At 52.7% G+C, this 20,260-nt stretch overlaps 1 protein-coding gene and 1 non-coding gene across 4 annotated transcripts in view; one reads left to right on the top strand and one right to left on the bottom strand.

The window, feature by feature from the left end:
• Positions 1-1,766: 1,766 nt before the first annotated feature.
• The window catches only part of ZER1 (zyg-11 related cell cycle regulator), a 32,052-nt gene continuing 13,558 nt past the window's right edge, over positions 1,767-20,260 (bottom strand). Inside the window, exons 4-16 of one of the 3 annotated variants that reach the window (XM_081586895.1) lie at positions 19,649-20,085; positions 19,212-19,388; positions 17,766-17,880; positions 17,475-17,621; positions 16,965-17,132; positions 13,546-13,761; positions 12,569-12,610; positions 12,294-12,413; positions 11,204-11,319; positions 10,399-10,587; positions 9,273-9,370; positions 7,053-7,155; positions 1,767-2,105 (exon numbers count right to left, since the gene is read on the bottom strand). In XM_081586895.1, the coding sequence (XP_081443021.1) occupies positions 2,057-2,105; positions 7,053-7,155; positions 9,273-9,370; positions 10,399-10,587; positions 11,204-11,319; positions 12,294-12,413; positions 12,569-12,610; positions 13,546-13,761; positions 16,965-17,132; positions 17,475-17,621; positions 17,766-17,880; positions 19,212-19,388; positions 19,649-20,085 (1,977 nt within the window). In that variant the 3' untranslated portion in view covers positions 1,767-2,056. Of the gene's footprint in view, positions 2,106-5,017; positions 5,253-7,052; positions 7,156-9,272; positions 9,371-10,398; positions 10,588-11,203; positions 11,320-12,293; positions 12,414-12,568; positions 12,611-13,545; positions 13,762-16,958; positions 17,133-17,474; positions 17,622-17,765; positions 17,881-19,211; positions 19,389-19,648; positions 20,086-20,260 lie in introns of those variants that run through there. The other 2 variants (XM_081586893.1, XM_081586894.1) reach the window with 2 other exon arrangements.
• Positions 15,929-16,001, top strand: TRNAG-GCC (transfer RNA glycine (anticodon GCC)). The gene has a single exon. It is a non-coding gene; the product is annotated as a tRNA-Gly (tRNA).

Below are 20,260 nucleotides of genomic sequence, written 5' to 3'. Positions count from 1 at the left end.
AGTATACTCTTCTGACATTTGTTGTTTTTGTCATTTCAACATCCCCTTTTCTGTTGGAAAACTGACTCTTCCCCATCCTGTGTGGATCTGGAGGAACTGTGTCCCTCACTCATAGGGTCGTGGGAGAGAGACCGTGGGCATGTGACTAGAAGGCAAACATGGTCCTCATCTCATTATTCCCAGTGATTGGACCTAAGTGGTGGGCATGTGACTTGGCAGGGTCAGTCAGTATCATTCCATGAGAGTACTCTATAGATGCTGAGAGAGGAAGGGGCATTCTTTTGGATCTCAAGCATGAGGAATAGGATATAATAGCAATTGGCAGCCGGTTTTATGCTATGTAGTGAGAGACTCTGGCAGAAGAGAAGGAGGCCAACTATAAAGAGATGTAGAAATAACCAGCACTGAAGCAGGGAGTGAAAGACAGTCTTTTTTTTTTTAAAGATATTTATTTATTTATTTGGCTGCACCGCATCTTAGTTGTGGCATGCAGGATCTTTAGTTGCAGCATGAGGCATTTTTAGTTGCACCCTGTGAACTCTTAGTTGCAGCATGTAGAGTCTAGTTCCCTGACCCCATGTGGGATCTTCTCAGACCAGGGATCAAACCAGTGTGCTCTGCATTGGCAGGGGATTGAACTCAGGCCCCCTTCACTGGTAGTGCAGAATCTTAGCCACTTGACCACCAGAGATGTCTGGAGAGATGGCCTTAAAAACATGGTCTGAACCCCTAGATCCAGCTGTTCCTGAAGTTGATCTTAACATTAGATTCCCAGTTGCATTAATCAATGAAATTCCTACCTTTGAACTTGGGTAAGTGTTTGAGTGTCTGTCACTTGCAACTCTGTCTTAATTACTGCAGTGGTTGCATGGCTTAGTGTGCCGAGTGGGGACATCTACTACATTATCAACTTAAGAAATAATTGTGGGACTTCCCTGGTGGCTTAGTGCTAAAGAATCTGCCTGCCAATGCAGGGGACACTGGTTTGATCCCTGGTCCAAGAAGATCCCATATGTATTGGAGCAGCTGAGCCCGTGAGACACAACTACTAAGCCTGTGCTCTAGAGCCCGAATGTTGCGACTACTGAAGCCTGCACATCACAGAGCCGTACTCTGCAATGAGAAGCCCACAATGAAGAGTAGCGCCCGCTCACTGCAGTGTGAAAGAGAAAGCCCATGCAACAGCAATGAAGACCCAGCACAAATAAACATGAATAAATTAATTTAAAAGAAGAAATAATCCTGAGGATGCCATGAGTCAGCCGCTATGCTGGTGTCAAAGATTAAAATAAAGTTGGACATCAGTTAAAGCTCTAACGACAGATTTTACTCAGTAAAATACTACTGCGGTAGGGAAGAGGATCCAACATGAACTGAATGTAACTTTGCTTTGTACAGAGGTGACTGGGTATTTTAAAGGGAGAATGAGAGAGTAGAGATGGGGAAGGGCAGGGGCTTGATGAGACTCAGGGAAGTGAAGACTTACAAAGAGCCGGTCAGGGTAAATGCTCATTAAGCCAACTGTGTCTGGTAGCTGGCAGCAACTGAAGTTAGGCTTCTGTCCTCCCTCGGAGACTGGGAGACAGAGGCCTGATCCTTCCTGATGATTACATTTTAAAGGGATGGCTTTCAGGTCCTTGAGAAAGATGCTGCTGAGTTATAGGAGGTACAGATACACCTCAGAGGAACAGAGGAAGCATTCACAACTTTAAGCTGTTTTTAGTAAATGCTCTAAGAAAGGCTATTCAGGTGTTAAACAGCAAATTCTTTTTTTTTTTTTAATATAATTTTTTTTTTTTTTTTTTTTTGGCTGTGCTGGGTCTTGGTTGCTGCATGGACTTTTCTCTAGTTGTGGTAAGCAGAGGCTATTCTCTCTAGTTGCGGTGTGCGGGCTTCTCATTGCGGTGGCTTCTCTTGTTGCAGAGCACGGGCTCTGGAGCGTGGACTTCAGTAGTTGCGGCACACGGGCTCAGTAGCTGCAGCTCCCGGGCCCTAGAGCACAGGCTCAGTAGTTGTGCTGGCTTAGTTGCTCCATGGCACGCGGGATCTTCCTGGATCAGGGATCAATCCTGCGTCTCCTGCATTGGCGGGCAGATTCTTTACCACTGAATCACAAGAGAAGCCCCAAACAGTGAATTCTTTTGGCAGCCTGGAGGTTTCTCAGACAGGCACTTTAAGGGGGGGGGGTTAGGTAGGGTCATCTTGCAGGTGTGACCCGGGGCTGTTAGAAACTCTGTTAATGTGAAGTCTTTTAAGGTCAGAGGAGGGAGTGGGTGAAATCCCTGGAGCTGAAAAGTTTGTAGTTTTCATAGGCTGAGGTTGACGCCTGGTGGGAAGGCATGGAGCTGGCTCCAGTCTGGTCTAGCAGAGAATCTCTGTCACTGGGCGCTGGGGGCACACCCACCTAGCACGTGTGGGAACAGGTCCACCTGATCTGGGACCAGCGCCTGGACTGTTCTTGGGGAAGAGCTCTGCACCGTTGGGTGCGACCTCAGTACTACCTTGGGGGCACGGAGGGCACTGCTGAGAGCTACTCTGGGACAAAGTTGGTGTAAACGTGGACTCTGCTGGGCAAAGCCCAGTCACCTCACGATTTGGCCCTGGCTCCTTCGTCCCCTCCTGTTGGCTCCCCCGATCCTTCCCTCTGCTGCAGCCACAGGGGCTGCTTCCTGGTTCTCCCTGAAAGGCCCTTCTCCTGGTAGGGGCCCTCTATCTAGGACCCCCCTTTCCCTGGCCCTCTACAGCCAGGCCTGGCAGCCTTGCCTTCTTGCTGGATTCAGCTTGAAGGTCTCCCCTTGTGAGAAGCCTCCCCTGCCTGCACTGGGACCCTGTCCCTTGCCTGCAGTCCTGCCGGCCCGCCTGAGGGGCCTGCTGTGTGCTCCCTTCCCCCCGCTCCTCACACGCCATTGTCTCGTGTTTATTTGTCTTTACCATCAGACAGCCATTGTAGGCAGGGACCCTGTTGGTCTGTGGCCAGCTGGACCCTCAGTGCCTGGGCACGGGGCTGTGGAGATACTGCAGAGGAAAAGCACGTGTTCTAGCCCCATCTGCCACTGCCAAGGAATGGATGCTTTTGAACTGTGGTGTCAAGAGCCCCTTGGACTGCAAGGAGATCCAACCAGCCCATCCTAAAGGAAATCAGTCCTGAATGTTCATTGGAAGGACTGATGCTGAAGCTGAAACTCCACTACTTTGGCCACCTGATGCAAAGAGCTGATTCATTGGAAAAGACCCTGATGCTGGGAAAGATTGAAGGTGGGAGGAGAAGGGGATGACAGAGGAGATGGCTGGATGGCATCACCGACTCAATGGACATGGGTTTGGGTGGACTCCGGGAGTTGGTGACGGACAGGGAGGCCTGGCGTGCTGCGGTTCATGGGGTCACAGAGTCAGACACAACTGAGCGACTGAACTGACCAAACTGCCACCTGTCCCCTTGGGCCAGGCCCACAAACTGACCCAATGCACCCTCCTATCACTGTTCTCGCTCTCCAGGCCCACCGCCCGAGCCAGCCCAGGCCCCCTCTCCAGGCCCCATCCCTTCCACAAAAAAAGACACTCTGCTCTTCTCCACTTTGCACAAAAATGTATTTCTGTGACATCCCAAAGTACAGACATTTACCCAGGCCCCGGCTGGTAAAGCGATGCGATGTGAGCTCTGCCTGGGGTCTGGTGCAGGCCACGTGAGCATGGAAGGGAGGGCAGATGGGGCCTGTGTGCTGAGCGGAGGGGCCACAGGGCAGCCGGCCTTTCCCAGGGCTGGGGTTGGGAGGAAAGACCCCAGGGGAAGGCCAGGTGCCTCTCCCCTGCGCTGCTCATCCCGCCTGTTCTGTCTGGAGGCAGGAACGCCAGGAGAATCTGAAGCACAGGCCCAGGGAAGGAGAGACAAAAAGCCACCCCGCAAGGGCCGCCTGCAGTCGGCTCTGCTCCCCGGCCCCTTGTTCCAGATGGGGCCTCCTCCCCTCTGTCGGTGCCGTGAGAAGCAACTCGGAGTGACGTCAAGGGAGGACCGCAAGGTGTTTTTGAGATACATTTGTGTGTCTCACACACTTCTCTGAAACCCAGTGCGGAGGTTTCCAAGGGGAAGCCTGGGGGCAGGGCAGGAGGGGGCGGATGCTGGTCTGAAGGTGTCTGCCTGTGACCGCCAGGGAAGGCTGGCGTGGGGACCCCCCTGTCCGCGGGAGAGGTGTGGGCTCCTCTGGGCCGCGGGGCAGGCAGGGGCAAGTGAGGCAGGCTCAGTTCTGCTGGTGGGGTGCCTGGGCACCGTGGGGGCTGCAGGCCGATGAGGGGTGGGGAGTGAGAGAGCGAGCCCCTGGCCCCTGGAGGTGTTGGCTTCCAGGGCAGGAGGTGGGTGGTGGGGTGCATAGGTTCTGGGTATGTTTGGCAGAAGGGGAAGTGGAGTCGGCCCGGGTTCTGACCAGCCCTGGGCTGGGGCCTTCCATAGCCTGGGCCTGGTGGGAGACTAGGACGCAGCCTCCATAGCAGCGTGGCCTCAGGCAGGCCTGGCCAGAGGGCAGCAGAGCCATTAGGTGCCTTGAGGGCCCTCTGGGGCTGGGACTGCCTGGACCGAGGCAGGTACAGCTCACTTCCTCACCCCAGAGGCCCACAGCCGGGAGCACCAAGGCATTGGGGAGACCCAGTGGGGTTAGTTTTAATCCCCAAACCCCATCAGTCGCACCGAGGTACCTAGACGGCGTTCTCGGGCTTCGGTGGGAGGGTTAGGAGGCTGGAGTGGGCTCTTGGGGGCCCCACTGCCTCTCCGAATGGGAAGCAAGGCCAGGGTCGGAGATTACAGGGCACGGGCCGGACACTCACAATGTTAAGAGGCATTTACTCTCGCAGGGGTGGGAGTGAGTGTGGCAGCGATGAAGGCTTTGAAAGTAGGGGCTTGAGGATGGCCAGGGAGGCTGCAAGGACTCAGGGGGTTATTTCTTTTGTTTTTGTACAGAAATCATACACACAAAACTTCACACTTCCTAACCAAAAAAAAAATAATATATATATATATATATATATATAATATATATATCTCACTAATGTTAAGGAAAAGCGTCGGTTGTGCAAAAGTTCCCCTGTGTCCTTTCGTCCAGTGGGAGGCTCCCCGGGGCGTGGGGATCTGCCAGCTGGGCGGCTTGAGCGCGATTCCTCCCGGCCTCGTGGTCCAGAGCAGTGGCAGGCCGTGGGGGCGGAGGCCTTATCTGGACGTGTCCATGTTCTCCTCTTTAAAGTTACTGCAGTGCTCAATAACCTTGCTGGAGACAATGGGAGAAAGAGGATTGGAGGGTGGGCTTGCACTGGGGTAGGCTCAGCCCCTGCCAGCTGATTAGGCTGCTGGATTTGTTGGCAAATGTTAACCATGCTGACACTGAATGAGATGATGTGTGCCAAGTGGCTGGCAGAGTGGCTGGCCGGCGTGTGCGGGGTACCCAGGAAATGGTACTTGTGGCCATGAATACCTTCAGCCCCCGTCCTCCCCCTCGTACCTCCCTGGGCCTCCTCTTCCCACGTTTCAGCACCAGGACATCTGTGGTTAGGGGCTTCCCTGAATCAGCTCAGGCCTGACCCCCAAAACCTTCTGATCTTTTTCATCAACATCGTCCTTCACTTTTTCCCTGCCCACCCAGGCCTTTTTCTTCCCCTGAGTCTACTGGTGGTCCCCAAACTGGTTGCACATGAGGTTCATCCAGAGATCCTGACCCAGCAAGATCTGGGCAGGTCTGGGTAGGGCGAGGGCAGCTGTGCTTGTCCAAGTACAGGGGCTCCACACCCTGCAGGGGCAAGTCCCAGTGCGGTGCTGGGAACCACCCCTCGTCCTCAGATCTGCATCTCTTTCCCACTCTTTCTGGCCCTTGGGAACTGCTGTCAGGTGTCATCCTGAACCCTGGACAGCCTTCCCATTCACACTAAGCCTCTGGGTTGGTGGTGGGAGTGGTGTTCACTGCAGCCTCTTTGTGCCAAAGAGGCGCCACACTGCCTTTTAGGAGTTAAGGGATGTCTGGGGTGGGACAGGACTTGTGGACTTCTCCTAAGCACCCTGCCCTCAGGCTGGTCAGCTCAGGTACACAGCTCAGGTCCTACAGAGATTTCAAAGTGATTGGGGTAGGTTATGGGTCAGTCTTAGCCAGTGCTTCTCAAATCTCCTGGAAGCTCTGTTGACAATGCATATCCCCAGGCCCACTGCCCAGACCCACTGGAAAAGAAAATCTAGGGTAGGGCCTATACATTTTTAACAGTCTTTTTAGGTGATCCTTTGGGGAGATTAAGTTGGAGAACCACTCATTTTACCATTCTCAAGCTCAGACAAATCTGTCAATTAAATGTTTAAGCAGTGCCCTTTGCCAAAAATAACTGCACAAACAGCCAGTGAGTCCTTCTCTGGGGAGACTCTGAACTCCAGGCACCGCACCCCTCCCCACCCCACCATGACACTTTCTATTCTATATTGTCTTTAGAAACGGGGTAAACTTAACGATATCCCCTTCTAGAAGGGACCCTGGAGGAAGCGCGGTTGTTACTGCTGATCGTGACACGCAGCATCCCTAAGGGTCTTTCTTGTGCAGTGATGGGTGTGAGATCCCAGTAAGTGATATTTTAGACCCGGAAGTGAAAACCACAGAGCAGCGGAAGGCCTGTGTACAGGACCTTGTTCAGAAACTCATGCATTCTGCCCAATTTTAGAATGTATTTTACCACACTGTGTCCTTTTCTTTAGTTGGGAGTGTCTTTGGCCAAAACTAAGTACAAATTCTGACCTGACTTGCTAATGCCAAGGAATGAGAGGACAGGATTTACGGGGAATAAAGGAAAACAAAACTTACAAATGAGGGCAACGATGCTCTGTTCAGAGCTTGATCATCTAGTTTCCGGCCACGCGGTGGCCATTACTACACTCAGGGAGGCCCCAGCTGGACATCAGTATGCTGTCCGCCTCCACACTCAGCTCTGAGTTGCCCCTGGGAATGTTAGCCATTCCCAACCACGAGAGGGCCCGGCTGTGTGTCCTTGGCTCCCCCAAGTCTAGGCTCCAGGCAGAAACACTGCCAGTCTCTCACCGGGCCATTTCCTTGGTCTCCTGCCGCGCAGTCGCCATCTTGATCATGTCCTTCAGGAGGGGCATCCCGCCTTCTTTGATCAGCAGGGGGCAGTACTTGTCCGCTGTGAGGGGGGTCAGACAGCAGGTGATCAGGGTGGGACTTCTATCAGCCTGTGGCCCCAAAACCCTCCCCTGCTCTGACGACGGCCCTCCCAGAAGGGGGGATGAAGACGCTGGCCTGAGTGAGGGCCCGGCTGCAGGAGCCATGTTGGCCCAGCCCTGAGGCCAAGTTCCTGAGGCCACCTGAGGGAAGTGAGGGGTGAATCCCTTGGGAAAGGCTCTTCCCTTCCCTTCATGGTGGCATTTCCCCCAAATGTCACCCAGTCCAGCCCCTTCTATTCTCTGAGAAGTGTTTGTAAAAACAAGAGCTTCCTAAGCACCGCCCCCGGGGTGTCTTGATTCAACAGATCCAGGAACCTGCATTTATTTGTACTTTTAACAAAATATCTCCAGGTGATTCTGGGACCTGCCGGAAGGAAACCACCAGGCCTGCCCACTGAGGGGCTTCATGGTTCACTCCCACAAAGAACATTCTAGGGCTTGGGATCCAGGGCTACATACACACTCCACAGAGAACACGGGCATTTCAGTGGCCTTCTAGCAGCTGTACAGTATAGTATCATATACTGGAGCTATTTTTTATCATCTCCATCTAATGATGAAAGAGCTGAGGTGCAGTGAAATGAAGTTACCCACTCGGAGTCACTCGAGAGGCTTGTCTGAGGGAGTCCTGGCTCAGAGCTCTTCCCAGCTGCCACGCTGCCTCTGAGGTAAGGTGCTACTTTTTAGTAAGACTAACCTCAAGGAATAATAAAAAATTGGCTGAGCTGGTATGTGACAAGTGCTCTTCTCAGCACTTTACATGTCTTATTTCACAGCAATCCTATGAGGTAAGTACTATTATTAGCCCATTTTAAATATGGGGAAAATGAGGCCTGGAGAGGTTGAGAAACCTGCTCAAAGCAGCACAGGCAGTCTTCCTCCAGGGCCTGCCCTCTTTTTTTTTTTTTCCTGGTTTGTTTATAAATGTTTATTAAAATGGAAAGCTGTTTGCTCATCTCTCCCATGAGCATCCATCTAGCTGCCTGTCACCTGCTAAGGTGTGTGACTGCTGCTGTCATAAATGCTTTTGGAATCTTCAGAATAACAATGTATCTGCCTTTGCTTAAAAAAAAGTCCTTGTTCCATACCTTGCAAGCCAACCCTTCTCTTTACACCTTTATATAAAAGGTCTCCAAAATGTTCACCCCAAGCAAGCTATCCATGGATAAACATATACACAGGAGCAAAACAAGTTGGTCTGGACACATCAAAGTTTCAAGTCCATCCCCTTCAACTTCCACCTAATTCTGCGGAGGGCATGCACTCTCATCCCCTCTGCTTACCAGTTAACAGGACTGAGCAGTATCCAGGCACCAGGGCTCAGCTTTCCACTGGTTCTCTTTTCCCACCAACCTTATGAAGTAGGCATTATTACCCCCATTTTACAGAGGAGAAAATCAAGGCCCAGAGAGGTTAAATTACCTGCCCTAGATCACATAGCTAGCAAAGCAGAGAAGTAGGGGTGAGCCTGGTCTGTCATCAGAGTCTCTTAGTGCTACACCCTCCTTCTCTCCCCAAAAGCCACTGAGCAGAGGACTCGGTTCAGGCTCTTCTCAGGGAGGGCGGGACTCTCTTGGAGAAAATAAGTGAGAGGAGTTTTCAAGTTCTCTCCTGTCCTCTCGGATGTCTGTTTCCTCAGGGGTTAGTTCTGCTTTGGGTTGGTCTTACCCTGCCTTACAGAAGACATAGAGATTTTTATTTTCTATTTTTTTGGTTGCGTGGTGCAGCAAGCAAGATCTCAGTTTCCTGACCAGGGATAGAACCCGTGCCCCCTGCAGTGGAAGCACGGAGTCTTAACCACTGGACCGCCAGGGAAGTCGCAGCATGGAGATTTCTGACTATTCACTCATCTGAAGCAGGAAATATTAAGAAAGCTGCGTGTGTGGGGTCTCTGGATGGGCCGGCTTGTCTGTCAGGCCTGCTTCTGCCGATGAGGCAGAAGCTAGCCATGCTGCTGGGTGTCCCACTGATGCCAGAAAGCAGAGGTGGGGGTGTGTGCAGACACTGACACCAGCTCTCACAGCGCTCCCACCCAGCTCAACACCGATGAGGGAATGAGGGGCGAGTGGGTACTCACGGTAGACAGACACCAGGTTGTAGAGGGCCCAGGTGGCCCAGTGCTGGCTGACAGGTGAGATGCCCTGGGGAAGGAGGCGAAGAATTGGCTCAAATGACCTGCAAGAAGAAAAACCAAGGTTATTTTTGATGCTGGGCATTGGCAGGGTGCACCGGGGGTTCCTCCTTGCTGAAGGGTCTCATGGATAAACGATGAGCAGGTCAGCAGGATGGAGGGGACATGGCAGGGGGCGGGCATATGGTCCTTCAGCCCGCTTCAGGCTCCACAAAGAGAGCTCCCTTGTGAGAGAGGTCATGAACATGAGGCAGGGAGGAGGAACACATCAGGTGGTGGAGAGACAGGGGACGGCGGCAGGGAGGAGAGCCCCAGCCTGGGCCGTAGGGGTGGAGGGTCCTGGGAAGGAAAAGAGATTGTGACTGCACTTCCCATCACAGCCTTCTACGTGCCATCTGGAGTCATGGTCCAAAAGCCTGCAAGATGTATGTGCGACCCCCACCAAGCCCCTCCCCAGGCCAGTGATTCCACTTCCTCTCTCCTCTGAAAGGATGGTAACTGGAGCATAAGCAAAGCCACGAGCATGAGCCTGTTCCTCCCAACATGGGTTTCGGCTTCAGTGTCAATCAGTACCCCATGGCCCAGGCACACATAGAAAGTGACTCAGTTATACAATAAGGAAGGAGACCCATAGCTGCGACTGGAAATTCAGTCACGCGATAGTAAGACTTGATGCCAGCTGGACGGAGGTGGTTAAATCTGTGCACAGAAAACTGCTGGAAGGAGAGACGCCGGAATGTTAGGGGGATGCTCTTTTTAGGAATGAATGGTTTCTGTTTGTTTCCTGTTGTTTATGTATTCTCTCCTTTTTTTTTTCTCTCCCACAACTGAACATGGATTGAACATCTGTGAATGGCAGGCTTAGCATACACAGGTGTTGATGTGAGGAAAAAGGCACCAAGCTGAAGAGGTGAGGTATGCGCCTTTACACGCATACCTCATGGACCACATGTGGGCTCTCCATGGACCACACCTCAGTTAGAAAGACCCAACTCAGTACTAGAAGGGCAGGCTGCACCGACCAGGCCTCATTAGGAAGAAGTGGCCTGTCCCAGCACTGACCCCACCGCACCTGTAATTGATGTTTCTCCGTGAGTTGATGTCCCAGCTCTGGATGGCTGCCCACATGCGCTCCTCCACCTCCTCCCGCTGGGGTTCACAGATGCCCCAGGCCTCGGGTCCATCAAACATGATGTGGGAGAGGACGCCGCAGGCATTGTAGGAAACCTCAATTCCATCCGCCTTGCTCTCCAGCAGGTTGCTGCCAAGAAGGGAGAAAAATGGAGTCCTGATCCCCAAGGCCTGCTTCAGATACAGGCTGCTGACTCCAACCCATAGATTAGATGCCAGAGGGACTACTGATTTCTTTATCACTTATTAGCTACACCCAGATGGCATTTTTTTTTTTTTTTGCTGTGCTGCACACCTCATGGGATCTTAGTTCCCTGTCCAGGACTTGAACCTGGGCCCTTGACAGTGAAAGTGCTGAGTCTTAACCACTCAACTGCCAGGGAATTTCCCATGACTTCTTTTTCATTAAAAAAAAATTTTTCTGGGTGGGCCATGCTGTGTGGCATGCAGTATCTTAGTTCCCTGAACAGGGATCGAAACCACATCCCCTGCATTGGAGTCCTAACCACTGGACTGCTAGGGACGCCTCCCCCAGATGACTTCTAAAGGGAATCTGAGGTCATTTAAGATATCGCTACAAGGGGACCATTTATGGAGGGTTGAAAAGATAAGGAATTGTACCATAGAGTGAAGGTGACATTCCTAATAGAAAACTAGGCTGATAGCAGTTGTTACAATTGAGCACTGACTAGAGCTCTGAGCATCCTGGCAGCCAAGGCAAAAAGAGAAAGGCAAGAAGTACCAACCTGAAGACACTGATGAACTGGGAAGTCATTAGCTGGGGCCGTAGCTCCTTCACCTCTGCCACGTTCCCCAAGAGTCCCAGCATATTCCGATGCAGCTCCTGCTTCTCTGGGAACTCCTGCAAGATAAGAGCCGTTGGGGTCAGAGCAGTGAGTACCTGATTCGTGTCCGATGCTGGTAACTCACTCACCAGAGTACCTGATTCGTGTCTGATGCTGTTAACTCACTCACTGGGGTGAGTACCTGATTTGTGTCTGATGCTGGTAACCTGGAAGCTTTATGAGCATCTGTCTGGCCATTTCTACTGGACAAAGAGCAGGTGCAATCTGCTGCCCTCCTACCTCCCAGTACACCTAGGACAGTGCTGGGTACACACTACAAGGGGTTAAAATGGTGGGGCTCCATGCCACAAACTCAAAGGCTGAGTGTGCATATCTAACCTATAAAATTATGAATGGGGCAAACATGATTCTATTTACCAAAACTCGAAATATTAAGCTTCAGGGAACCCTTTTGGAAGCTAGAGCAAGAAAATAAAGAATAAGTTTTAGGATGAACAGGTTATCCTACTGGACAGAATTCTGTCCAGCTGACACCCCAGTGGACTCCGGTCAGACCTGGGCAGTTTGAGCGACCACGCTGAGAAGGACCAGTTTGGGTTTTTCCTTGGAGTGTGTGTTGTGTGTTAAGTCACTTCAGTCATGTCTGACTTTGCAACCCCATGGACTGTAGCCCGCCAGGCTCCTCTGTCCGTGGAATTCTCCAGGCAAGAATACTAGAGTGGGTTGCTATTTCCTCCTCCAGTGGATCTTCCCAACCCAGGGATCGAACCCATTTCTTTTACGTCTCCTATGTTGGCAGGCGGGTTCTTTGCCACTAGCGCCACCTGGGAATTCCGTTGGAGGGTGGGCTCTGAGAGAGGCCCAGCCAGGCTGTCTGGGTCAGGGAAGACCTCCACAGCACATCCTGGGCTGGTGGGTCTGAGTGGGCCCCCACTGCCTTTCCGTGGGAACCACAGGGAGAGGGTGGCTGGGGGACCTGGGACAGAGGAGAGGCTGAGTGGGGGTCCAGCTGCTGCTGAAGAGGCGCTACCTTCAGGCAGTCCAGGAAGAGCTTCATGCCGTTGAAGTTGAGGAACATCTCGCAGTTGTCGGGCGTCTCGTCCGTGATGTTCCACAGGGCGCTCCAGGAGAACTCCATCACCTGGTCGCACTGAAGCGGGGAGAGGGCTCAGCACAGGTGTGCCGGGACGGGCCCGCAGGCACCCATTGAGGGGGGTCCCCGGACAGAGGCACACACCCCCCACGGCAAACCAGTCCTCTCAGCCGAGGGGAGGGGGCGGGTGGCTCCATGAAGACTCGACTTACTATCTTGTCCAGCAGCTTCTTCTGAATCAGCTTCAGCATGGTCTGTGGGCAGAGAAGAGAACTTGAGGGGGGGCGTGGGGGGGCCAGGGCTTCAAGAGCTACCGTGTCCTCCCAGAACCAAGATGGAGGGAGGAGTCAGTTACTCCATTCCTGTTAACACCTCCTGATGAGACCACATCTGCCTCTCTAGGCACTACCCTGGTGGCCCAGTGGTTGGAATCCACCGTCCAATGCAGGGGACGTGGGATCCTTGGTTGGCAACTCAGATCCCATATGCTGCGGGGCAACTAAGCCCGAGCACCACAACTACTGAGCCCGCCGCAGCTAGGAACTGACACAGCCAATTAAATACATAAATATTAAAAAAAAACAAACAAACCTGCTTCTCTATTTTGGAGGCTGTTTGAAGAAGTGCGACCCACAGACCTGGTACTTAGCATTAGGAGGCCTGGCTCAACCTTGACCTGCCCGGCTTTGGCCACGGCCCTCCCACCCTGTGGCCTTCAGCCTCCCCAGCGATGATTGAAAGGAGACTGGAGGTGCCTCCCTCATTCTTCCCTTCCTTTCTCCAGCAAATATTGATTATCTCCCCCATTGTGTGCCGGGCCCTGTGCTAGGAAGCGCTGGGGACAGGAATGATAGAAGGATGTAGCATGGTGTCTTTCCCCATGGAGCTCACATCCAGGGAGGAGGCTGGCGTTAAACAGCTAGTCCCTCAGATACTTCTTTAATCCCAGCTGGGAAGACATAACAGGGGCACCTGGTCTGAGCAGGCAGGAGTGACTCATACAGTGGGACCTCCTAGGACAGTGGAGGGGCTGGGAGAGGATGACAGAGAGTTCTAGGCGGAGGAAATCTAGGGTCAAAAGCAATGTTCACTGCTAGGATGTGAATCCCAAATCCACCCTTTCAGCAGGGGAGCTCTGGAAGAGAGAGGGAGGGGAGGAGGGAAGGGCAGCTGCCCCCGCTGCACGCACCACAACAAAGCCCATCTTGCCCACGGCCTCCTTATGGTCGTTGTCCACCTGGCAGACCAGGGCGTTGCACAGGTGCACGGCGATGCGCTGGATTGACTCGTCCTGCCGTGTGGGGTTGAGGATGCTGAGCAGGAGCTCATTGACGCGGCGGTACTGGAACTCCAGCTCCTCCGGGATGCTGAAGTTGCAGAGTGTCAGGCAGCAGTTCCGCTGGACCTGGGTGAGGCCAGGAGACAAGCGGAGCACAGTCAGGGGTGGCCCTGGAAGCTGGACCCGAGAGTCTCTCTAGAAGTGTGGGATCCTCCAGAGCTGTGGCAGTCCAGGAAGGCTTTCTGGAAGAGGAGACTAAGAGGCCATTTATTTTTTTTAACATTAAAAAAAAAAGTGAACTATAATATACAGAATGGAGGGTGTAAAATACCAAGGTATAGTTTTGCAAATAATTATTAAGCAAATGAACTTTTCAACAACCATGGAACCACCATCTGGGTCAGGAGAAAGGACACTGCCAGCAGCCAGAAGCCCCCATGTGTCGCTTCCTGATTGTAAGCCCCCTCCCCGCGAGACCGCCCTATCCCGGCCTTTCCACTTGAAAGATTCTCTAGCAACTTGTGGCTTATTGTTCCACTGCAGCTTTACGAGATCAACCACATTGTCATTAGTAGCTGAAATGCATTTCTCTTTTTTTCATTGGCAGTGTAGAATTCCAGTTGATTCATCCAGCCCACTGCTGGTGGGCACTTGGGTAGACTTCGGGGTTTGGTTACTTCACGGCAGCCGTGGATGGGCTCCTCCAGGGCCACCTTCGAGGGGGTGGAGCTTCTGAGCGACAAGGTGTGCACGTCTTCGGGTTTACCCGGTAACTCCAGAACGTTCTCACAGTGGGTGTTCCAGTTTACACTCCCACCAGCAGCACAGAAAAGTTCCAGTTGCTTTACCCCCTCGATTTCTTTTTGTGTTGTCTGTGGGTTACTCTTTATTTTCATAGTCTTCTCAGCACATTTTCCTCATAATTTAACTTCCCTCCATCCTTTCTCATTAAATACTGGAAGTTCACCACACTTCATTACTTACATAAATTAGAGAATATTACCAACCCGGGTTTGATCCCTGGGTCAGGAAGATCCCCTGGAGAAGGGAATGGCCACCCACTCCAGTATTCTTGCCTGGAGAATCCTATGGACAGAGGAGCCTGGTGGGCTACAGTTCACAGGGTTGCAAAGAGTTGGATACGACTGAGCAACTAACACTGCCAAACCCTTGTTAACTCTGTCCTTCCCCCCATAATATACACACATTATGTAATTTGGGGGAAAAATTATTTTAAATTATAGAGGCAATACTTACTGTGAAACATTCAAATAACGTTATCTGAGAAGAAAGTGAAAGTCCCTCAGTTTATTCTTCAGAAGTAATCCCTATTAAAAGTTTGGTGCACAACCATCAAGATTTCTCTACCATGGAAATACAAACATGGGGAGGGGAAGGGCAAAAGAGGTTTTATCCACATTGGTCCAGAACGTCTCTTCACTTGTCCACCCCCAGGGTCATCCATGTTTTCATGTTAGGATGTACAGAGTTACCATCATATCCCATAATATGAGTGGATTTTACACTACTTTGCAGGGCCAGGCCCCTATTGTTGAAAGCTTTTGGTTTCCTCTGACTTCTATGTATCGAAAAGGGAGAATGTGTATATACTTTTCCTTTATGAAGATTTCTTAACTGTGGAATACCTAGGCGCTTATAGTTTTGGCAGGTTCTGCCAGTTGCCCCGTGAAGAGGCTGTTCAGTTCATACATCAACAGTGGAAAGCAGGAGTGTGTTCTTCCCCTGGCCTTCATCAATGGGTATCATCAATTTCCCCAGTCAAAAGTGGTATCTTATTAGTTTCTATTTCTTTGAATGAGTTTATTAATTTGCAAGTCTTCAACTAGCATTCTTTTTTCTTAAAAAAAGAAAAAAAGACACCACTGGGACCTCCCTCGTGGTCCAGTGGTTAAGACTCCGTGTTTCCAATGCAGGGGACACAGGTTCAATCCCTGGTTGAGGAACTGAGATCCGACAGGCTGCACAGCACGGCCAAGGGAAAAAAAAAAAAAAACACCCCTTTTACCTGATGATAAAATCTGTCTCAACAAAGGAAAAACAGTTGCTCTCAAGTCTGGAGTTGGGAGTCAGTGGGAAAGAGGTCTCCTCACTCCTGCAGAGGCTGCATCCCCACCAGAGCCTTTTTGGAGGATGAGGCAAGAATGTATACCAAATGCCTTAAAAATACACAGACCCACTGCTCCAGCAGTTCCCCTTTTAGACAAGTCTTTTAACAAGCATGGCTTACATGTATTCAGCAAAGCCTGATTTGAAAGAGCAAATCATGGGGACTTCCCTGGTGGTCCAGTGGGTAAGACTCTGAATTGCCAATGCAGGGGACCCGGGTTCAATCCCTGGTCAGGGAACTAAATCCCACATACCACAAATAAGATCCCGCTTAATCACAACTAAGAGCTGGCACATTCGAATTGAAAAAAAAAAAAAAGAAATAGCAAAACGTGAAAAGCAATCTAAAATGTTCAACCATGGGGCTGATTCAGTCAGTGCAGCCCACGTACTCAGGGGGAGCCCTTCTGACTACTCCCTGGGGATGGGGCTTGGCCACGGCCTCCGAGTCCCCTGCAGAGTCAGCACCAGGGGGGAGGCAAAGCACATGGTGCTGACATCAGCAATTAGGGAGCTGAACTGTTAAAACCAGCCGCCTGAGGGGAGGAGCGCTAGGATTGGCACTTTCACTTTCTAGTTAGTCTTGGACATTTTCTGCTACTTGAATTTGTTTTCTAAGCATTAGGTAGCTCACTTTTTGTCATCAGAAAAGAAACTTTACTTTTCAAATTTTGCTGTAAAGCATTTGTTGATAAGGGAGAGTCACATTCACAAAATGCTGTTGAAATACAAACCCAAGTTACAACACACAGGACGCACAAGATGGTCCCGTTTACTCAGTAATTATGCATAGACTAAAAGCCAGAGCATGTTAACGCTGGCTATCTCTGTGTGCTGAAATTATGGCTTTTTTTCCCGCTTTATATCCGTAATTGTAATTTTTCTCCAGTAAAAGTTTGACTACTTTTATAACAAAAGCAGTTATTGAAAAAAAAAAAAAACCACCCACCCCAGCAGAGCATTAAAGGGAAGAAGGGCTACGGAACAAGCAGGAGCAAAGGCCCAGGGCCCCTGGGGGAGGGTGGGGGGGAGGGTGGGGTGGCAGACAGACGGTCGGGTGGGGCCAGGTCAGGGGGCCCTGAATGCCCCGTCCCAGAGTCTGGGAGAGATGCCCCAGGAAAGGGGGGGTTGGGAGGGGGCGGGACAGAGCCAGGAGAGAAAAGGGGAGGGCAAGCATGGCACCCGCGGGGGCTCACCGTCACCTCCTGGTAGGATTCCATGCCATTCAGCACCACCTGGATGACCTGCCGGCGCAGCTTGACGCTCTGCTCAGAGCGGTACTCGGAATTGGTCAGGTAGAAGAGGGCGGCGCTGCCAGTCACCTGGATGTTCTTGTCATACTTGTGGCACTTGAGAGCTGTGATGACCAGCTGTACGAAGACAGGGCAAGGGCCAGGGGTTGGCCAGGCCTGCCGCAGGTGTGCAAAGACAGGCCTGGGGCAGGGGCGGGGGCTTGGACAGGTCCTCTGCAGCAGGGCTCAGCCCGATTCTGCTCCCTGAGGGCAGGAGTCGGGGCTGGGGAGCAGAAACTGGGGTCAGCCATGGTCCTGGGACAGGGTCAGTGCTGGGCCAAGCGAGGCGCTGAGAGATGGGGTTGATGTTCGGGGGGTGGGATGGCCAGTGTCCTGGGAAGGAGGAGGGGGGTGGTTGAGGAGGCGATGCGGGGGAATGAACTGGAGTCCCTTGGAGGGCCCTCCAGGGCTGGTGCTGACCTTCAGGGCCCGCAGAAGTTGGCTGCAGCGTTCGATGCGTGCAATGTCGAAAAGCAGGTTGATGGCCCGTGAGGTGATCTCCGGCCGGTGCTCCGTGTAGGCCTCGATGGCGTTCAGCACCTGCTCCTCGTTTTTGTCACCACTCACCTGGAGATGGAGCATGCTCAGAACATCCTGGAAGTGGCCGAGGGGCGGGATGCCTGACCCTAATTCCATCTCTAACCCCAGGGCGGACACCCCCTCCCTTGTCCGGGGTGCCCTGGTCCTCCCCTCCCCGTGCCCCCCTCTCACTTTGTAGGCCGGAATGTGCGTCAGGCGGCACAGGGAGGTCTCGAAGAGCCCAAGGAACTGCAGTGGCCTCTTCAGGGCCCGGAAAGGCATGATGCTGCTCTTGGAAGGCTCGATGCTGAGGGGAGAGGGTGCTGGAATCAGTGGCGTGGGGCCTGCGGCTGCCCTGGATTCAGCACAAAGGAGAGCCTCTCCCTGGGGGTGGCGAGGCACATTTCCTTGGGGCCCTCTAGCCTTGTCCATTTGTTATTTTAAAGGCAGTGGGGGACTTCCCTGGTGGTCCAGTGGTTAAGATTCAGCGCTTCCACTGCAGGGGCACAGGTTTGATCCCTGGTTGGGGAACTAAGATCCCACATGTCTCGTGGTGTGGTCAAAAAAAAAAAATGTGGTCAAAAAAAAAACACGCAGGAGACAGACATAGACCCCACCTCTCGATGGGAGGGTGACAAGGTCACATTTCAGAGAACATGTGGGATGGGAGGTAAGTGTTGCAGCCAATCCTGGCTGCCATTCCAGGGAGGGCGTGGCACCTTCAGGTTCCCTCAACAGCCATGGATGGACATGCCCATCAACCAGACTCCACTCCAGTCCAGGTTGGGGGGAGGGCTTAAGACAGTAACAGGGAGGGGACATGTATACATATAGCCGATTCACTTTGTTGTACAACAGAAACTAACCCAACGTTGTAAAGCAATTATACTCCAATTAAAAAAAAAAACACCAGGGATTTCCCTAGCGATCCAGTGGTTAAGAATCTGCCTTGCAGTGCAGGCAGATGAGTTTGATCCCTGGTTGAGTAACTAAGATCCCACATGCCCAGATGCCGCAACTAAGACCCAACACAGCCAGATACATAAATAAATATTAAAAAAAAAAAAAAAGACCAAAGACAGCTAGAGGGGTTCGAATCAGCTCTCTGATTCAACCAACCCGGGGTCCAGCCTGTCAGCGGTAACACCTAACGAGTGGCAGGTACGCTGGCCTCCCATGAACACCACCACATGGCTCAGCCCACATGAGTGCTGTAATCGCCCAGTCACTCCCCGTACTCATACCTCCAGCCTTTACACATGCTGTTCCCTCTGCCAGAGCGTCGTGGTAAACGTCTTCTTCTGGCAAACTCAAGAGTGACCTTTTGGCACAGCCTGGATGCCATGCCTCCTCCTTCCTTCTGATCCTCTGGGCCACTCCGGAGCCCTGTGTTGCCCCTACCACAGCCCCAGTGATGACCTGCCTGTCCTCACTAGCTCATACCCACGCGAGAGGGCCTGATTTATTTCTTCCTCGTCAGCACGGTGCTTGGCAGAGGGGCGCCTGCCCCACTAGCTCATACCCACGCGAGAGGGCCTGATTTATTTCTTCCTCGTCAGCACGGCGCTTGGCAGAGGGGCGCCTGGTCAACGCTTGTTGGATGACACCCGCTCATGAACAGGGCAGGTGGGGCCCCACCTGGTCTGTCCTGCTTCCTCGTCCATCTTGGAGATGCTGCAGTTCTCCAGGATCATATGACCAGAGATGTCCAAGGACATCAGGTTCCCCAGCTTCTGCACAAAGAGGCTCAGCACCTTGCGAGTCAGCTTGAACTTGTAGTAGCTAGAGAGGCGGTCTCGGGAGATGTCCAGGTGTCTGGAGGTTGGGGCGGGGGGCCACGGGTCAGGAGCTGGACACAGACTGGGGCTGCCTCGTAGACTCCTGCTGCTTCAGTCTGAGGTCCCTGCTACAGCTGACCCAGGCCCCCTGAACAGCCCTGATCCAGCTGGAACAGGGGGTGTAAAGCATGGGACTGTCTCTTCTAGCCCCACATGCTGCCTGGCTAGGGGCTCAGGAACCTTCTGGGATTGCCAACCCCCACCTCCCCGCCCCAACCCCACAAGCTCAGAGCTCACCGCAGCTTGTGCAGCTGGACAATGACGCGGATGTGGTCGTCCGACAGGTCCATGTTATAGAGCACGAGGGACACCAGGCTGTCTTTCCACTGGGTGAGGAAGGCCGCGTCGCTTGTCTGGATGCCCGAGAGGTCCAAGGCGGCCAGCGAGTTGAGGGGCCGCAGCAGGGACTCCACGGGGACCCCGTCGATCATGCGGCCTAGGTTGAGGAAGCGCAGGCGGCTGAAGCCCTCAAAGGTGAAGTCCTTGACCAGCACCTGGCAGGTAGGGTTGACAAGGCACTCGTCTTCACAGCCCCCGGGGTTCTCCTCCTCGTAGAAGATGTTTGCACAGCCGAAGAGACTCAGGGACACCAGGGTGTGGCTGAAGCTCCTTAGAGTCTGCAGGCTCTTGGCGGACAGCTTCTCGCAGTTGGTCAGGTACAGCTCCACCAGGTCCTGGCAGTGGGCACAGCCCCGTCATCACCTCCGCCCAACCCTACCCTGGCCCTGGGCCACAGGTGGGATTGGGGAGGGTTCTGCACAATAGGGGGCTTCCCTGGTGGCTTAGTGGTAATCTGCCTGCAGAGCAGGAGCTGCAGAAGATGAGGGTTTGACCCTTGGATTGGGAAGA

Source organism: Giraffa tippelskirchi, chromosome 4 (assembly GCF_054371585.1).
Source record: "Giraffa tippelskirchi isolate mGirTip1 chromosome 4, T2T-mGirTip1v1.2.pri, whole genome shotgun sequence".
Taxonomy (NCBI): Eukaryota; Metazoa; Chordata; class Mammalia; order Artiodactyla; family Giraffidae; genus Giraffa; species Giraffa tippelskirchi.
Note: the sequence above shows the minus strand (reverse complement) of the source record. Positions and strands in the feature narration are given on the sequence as shown.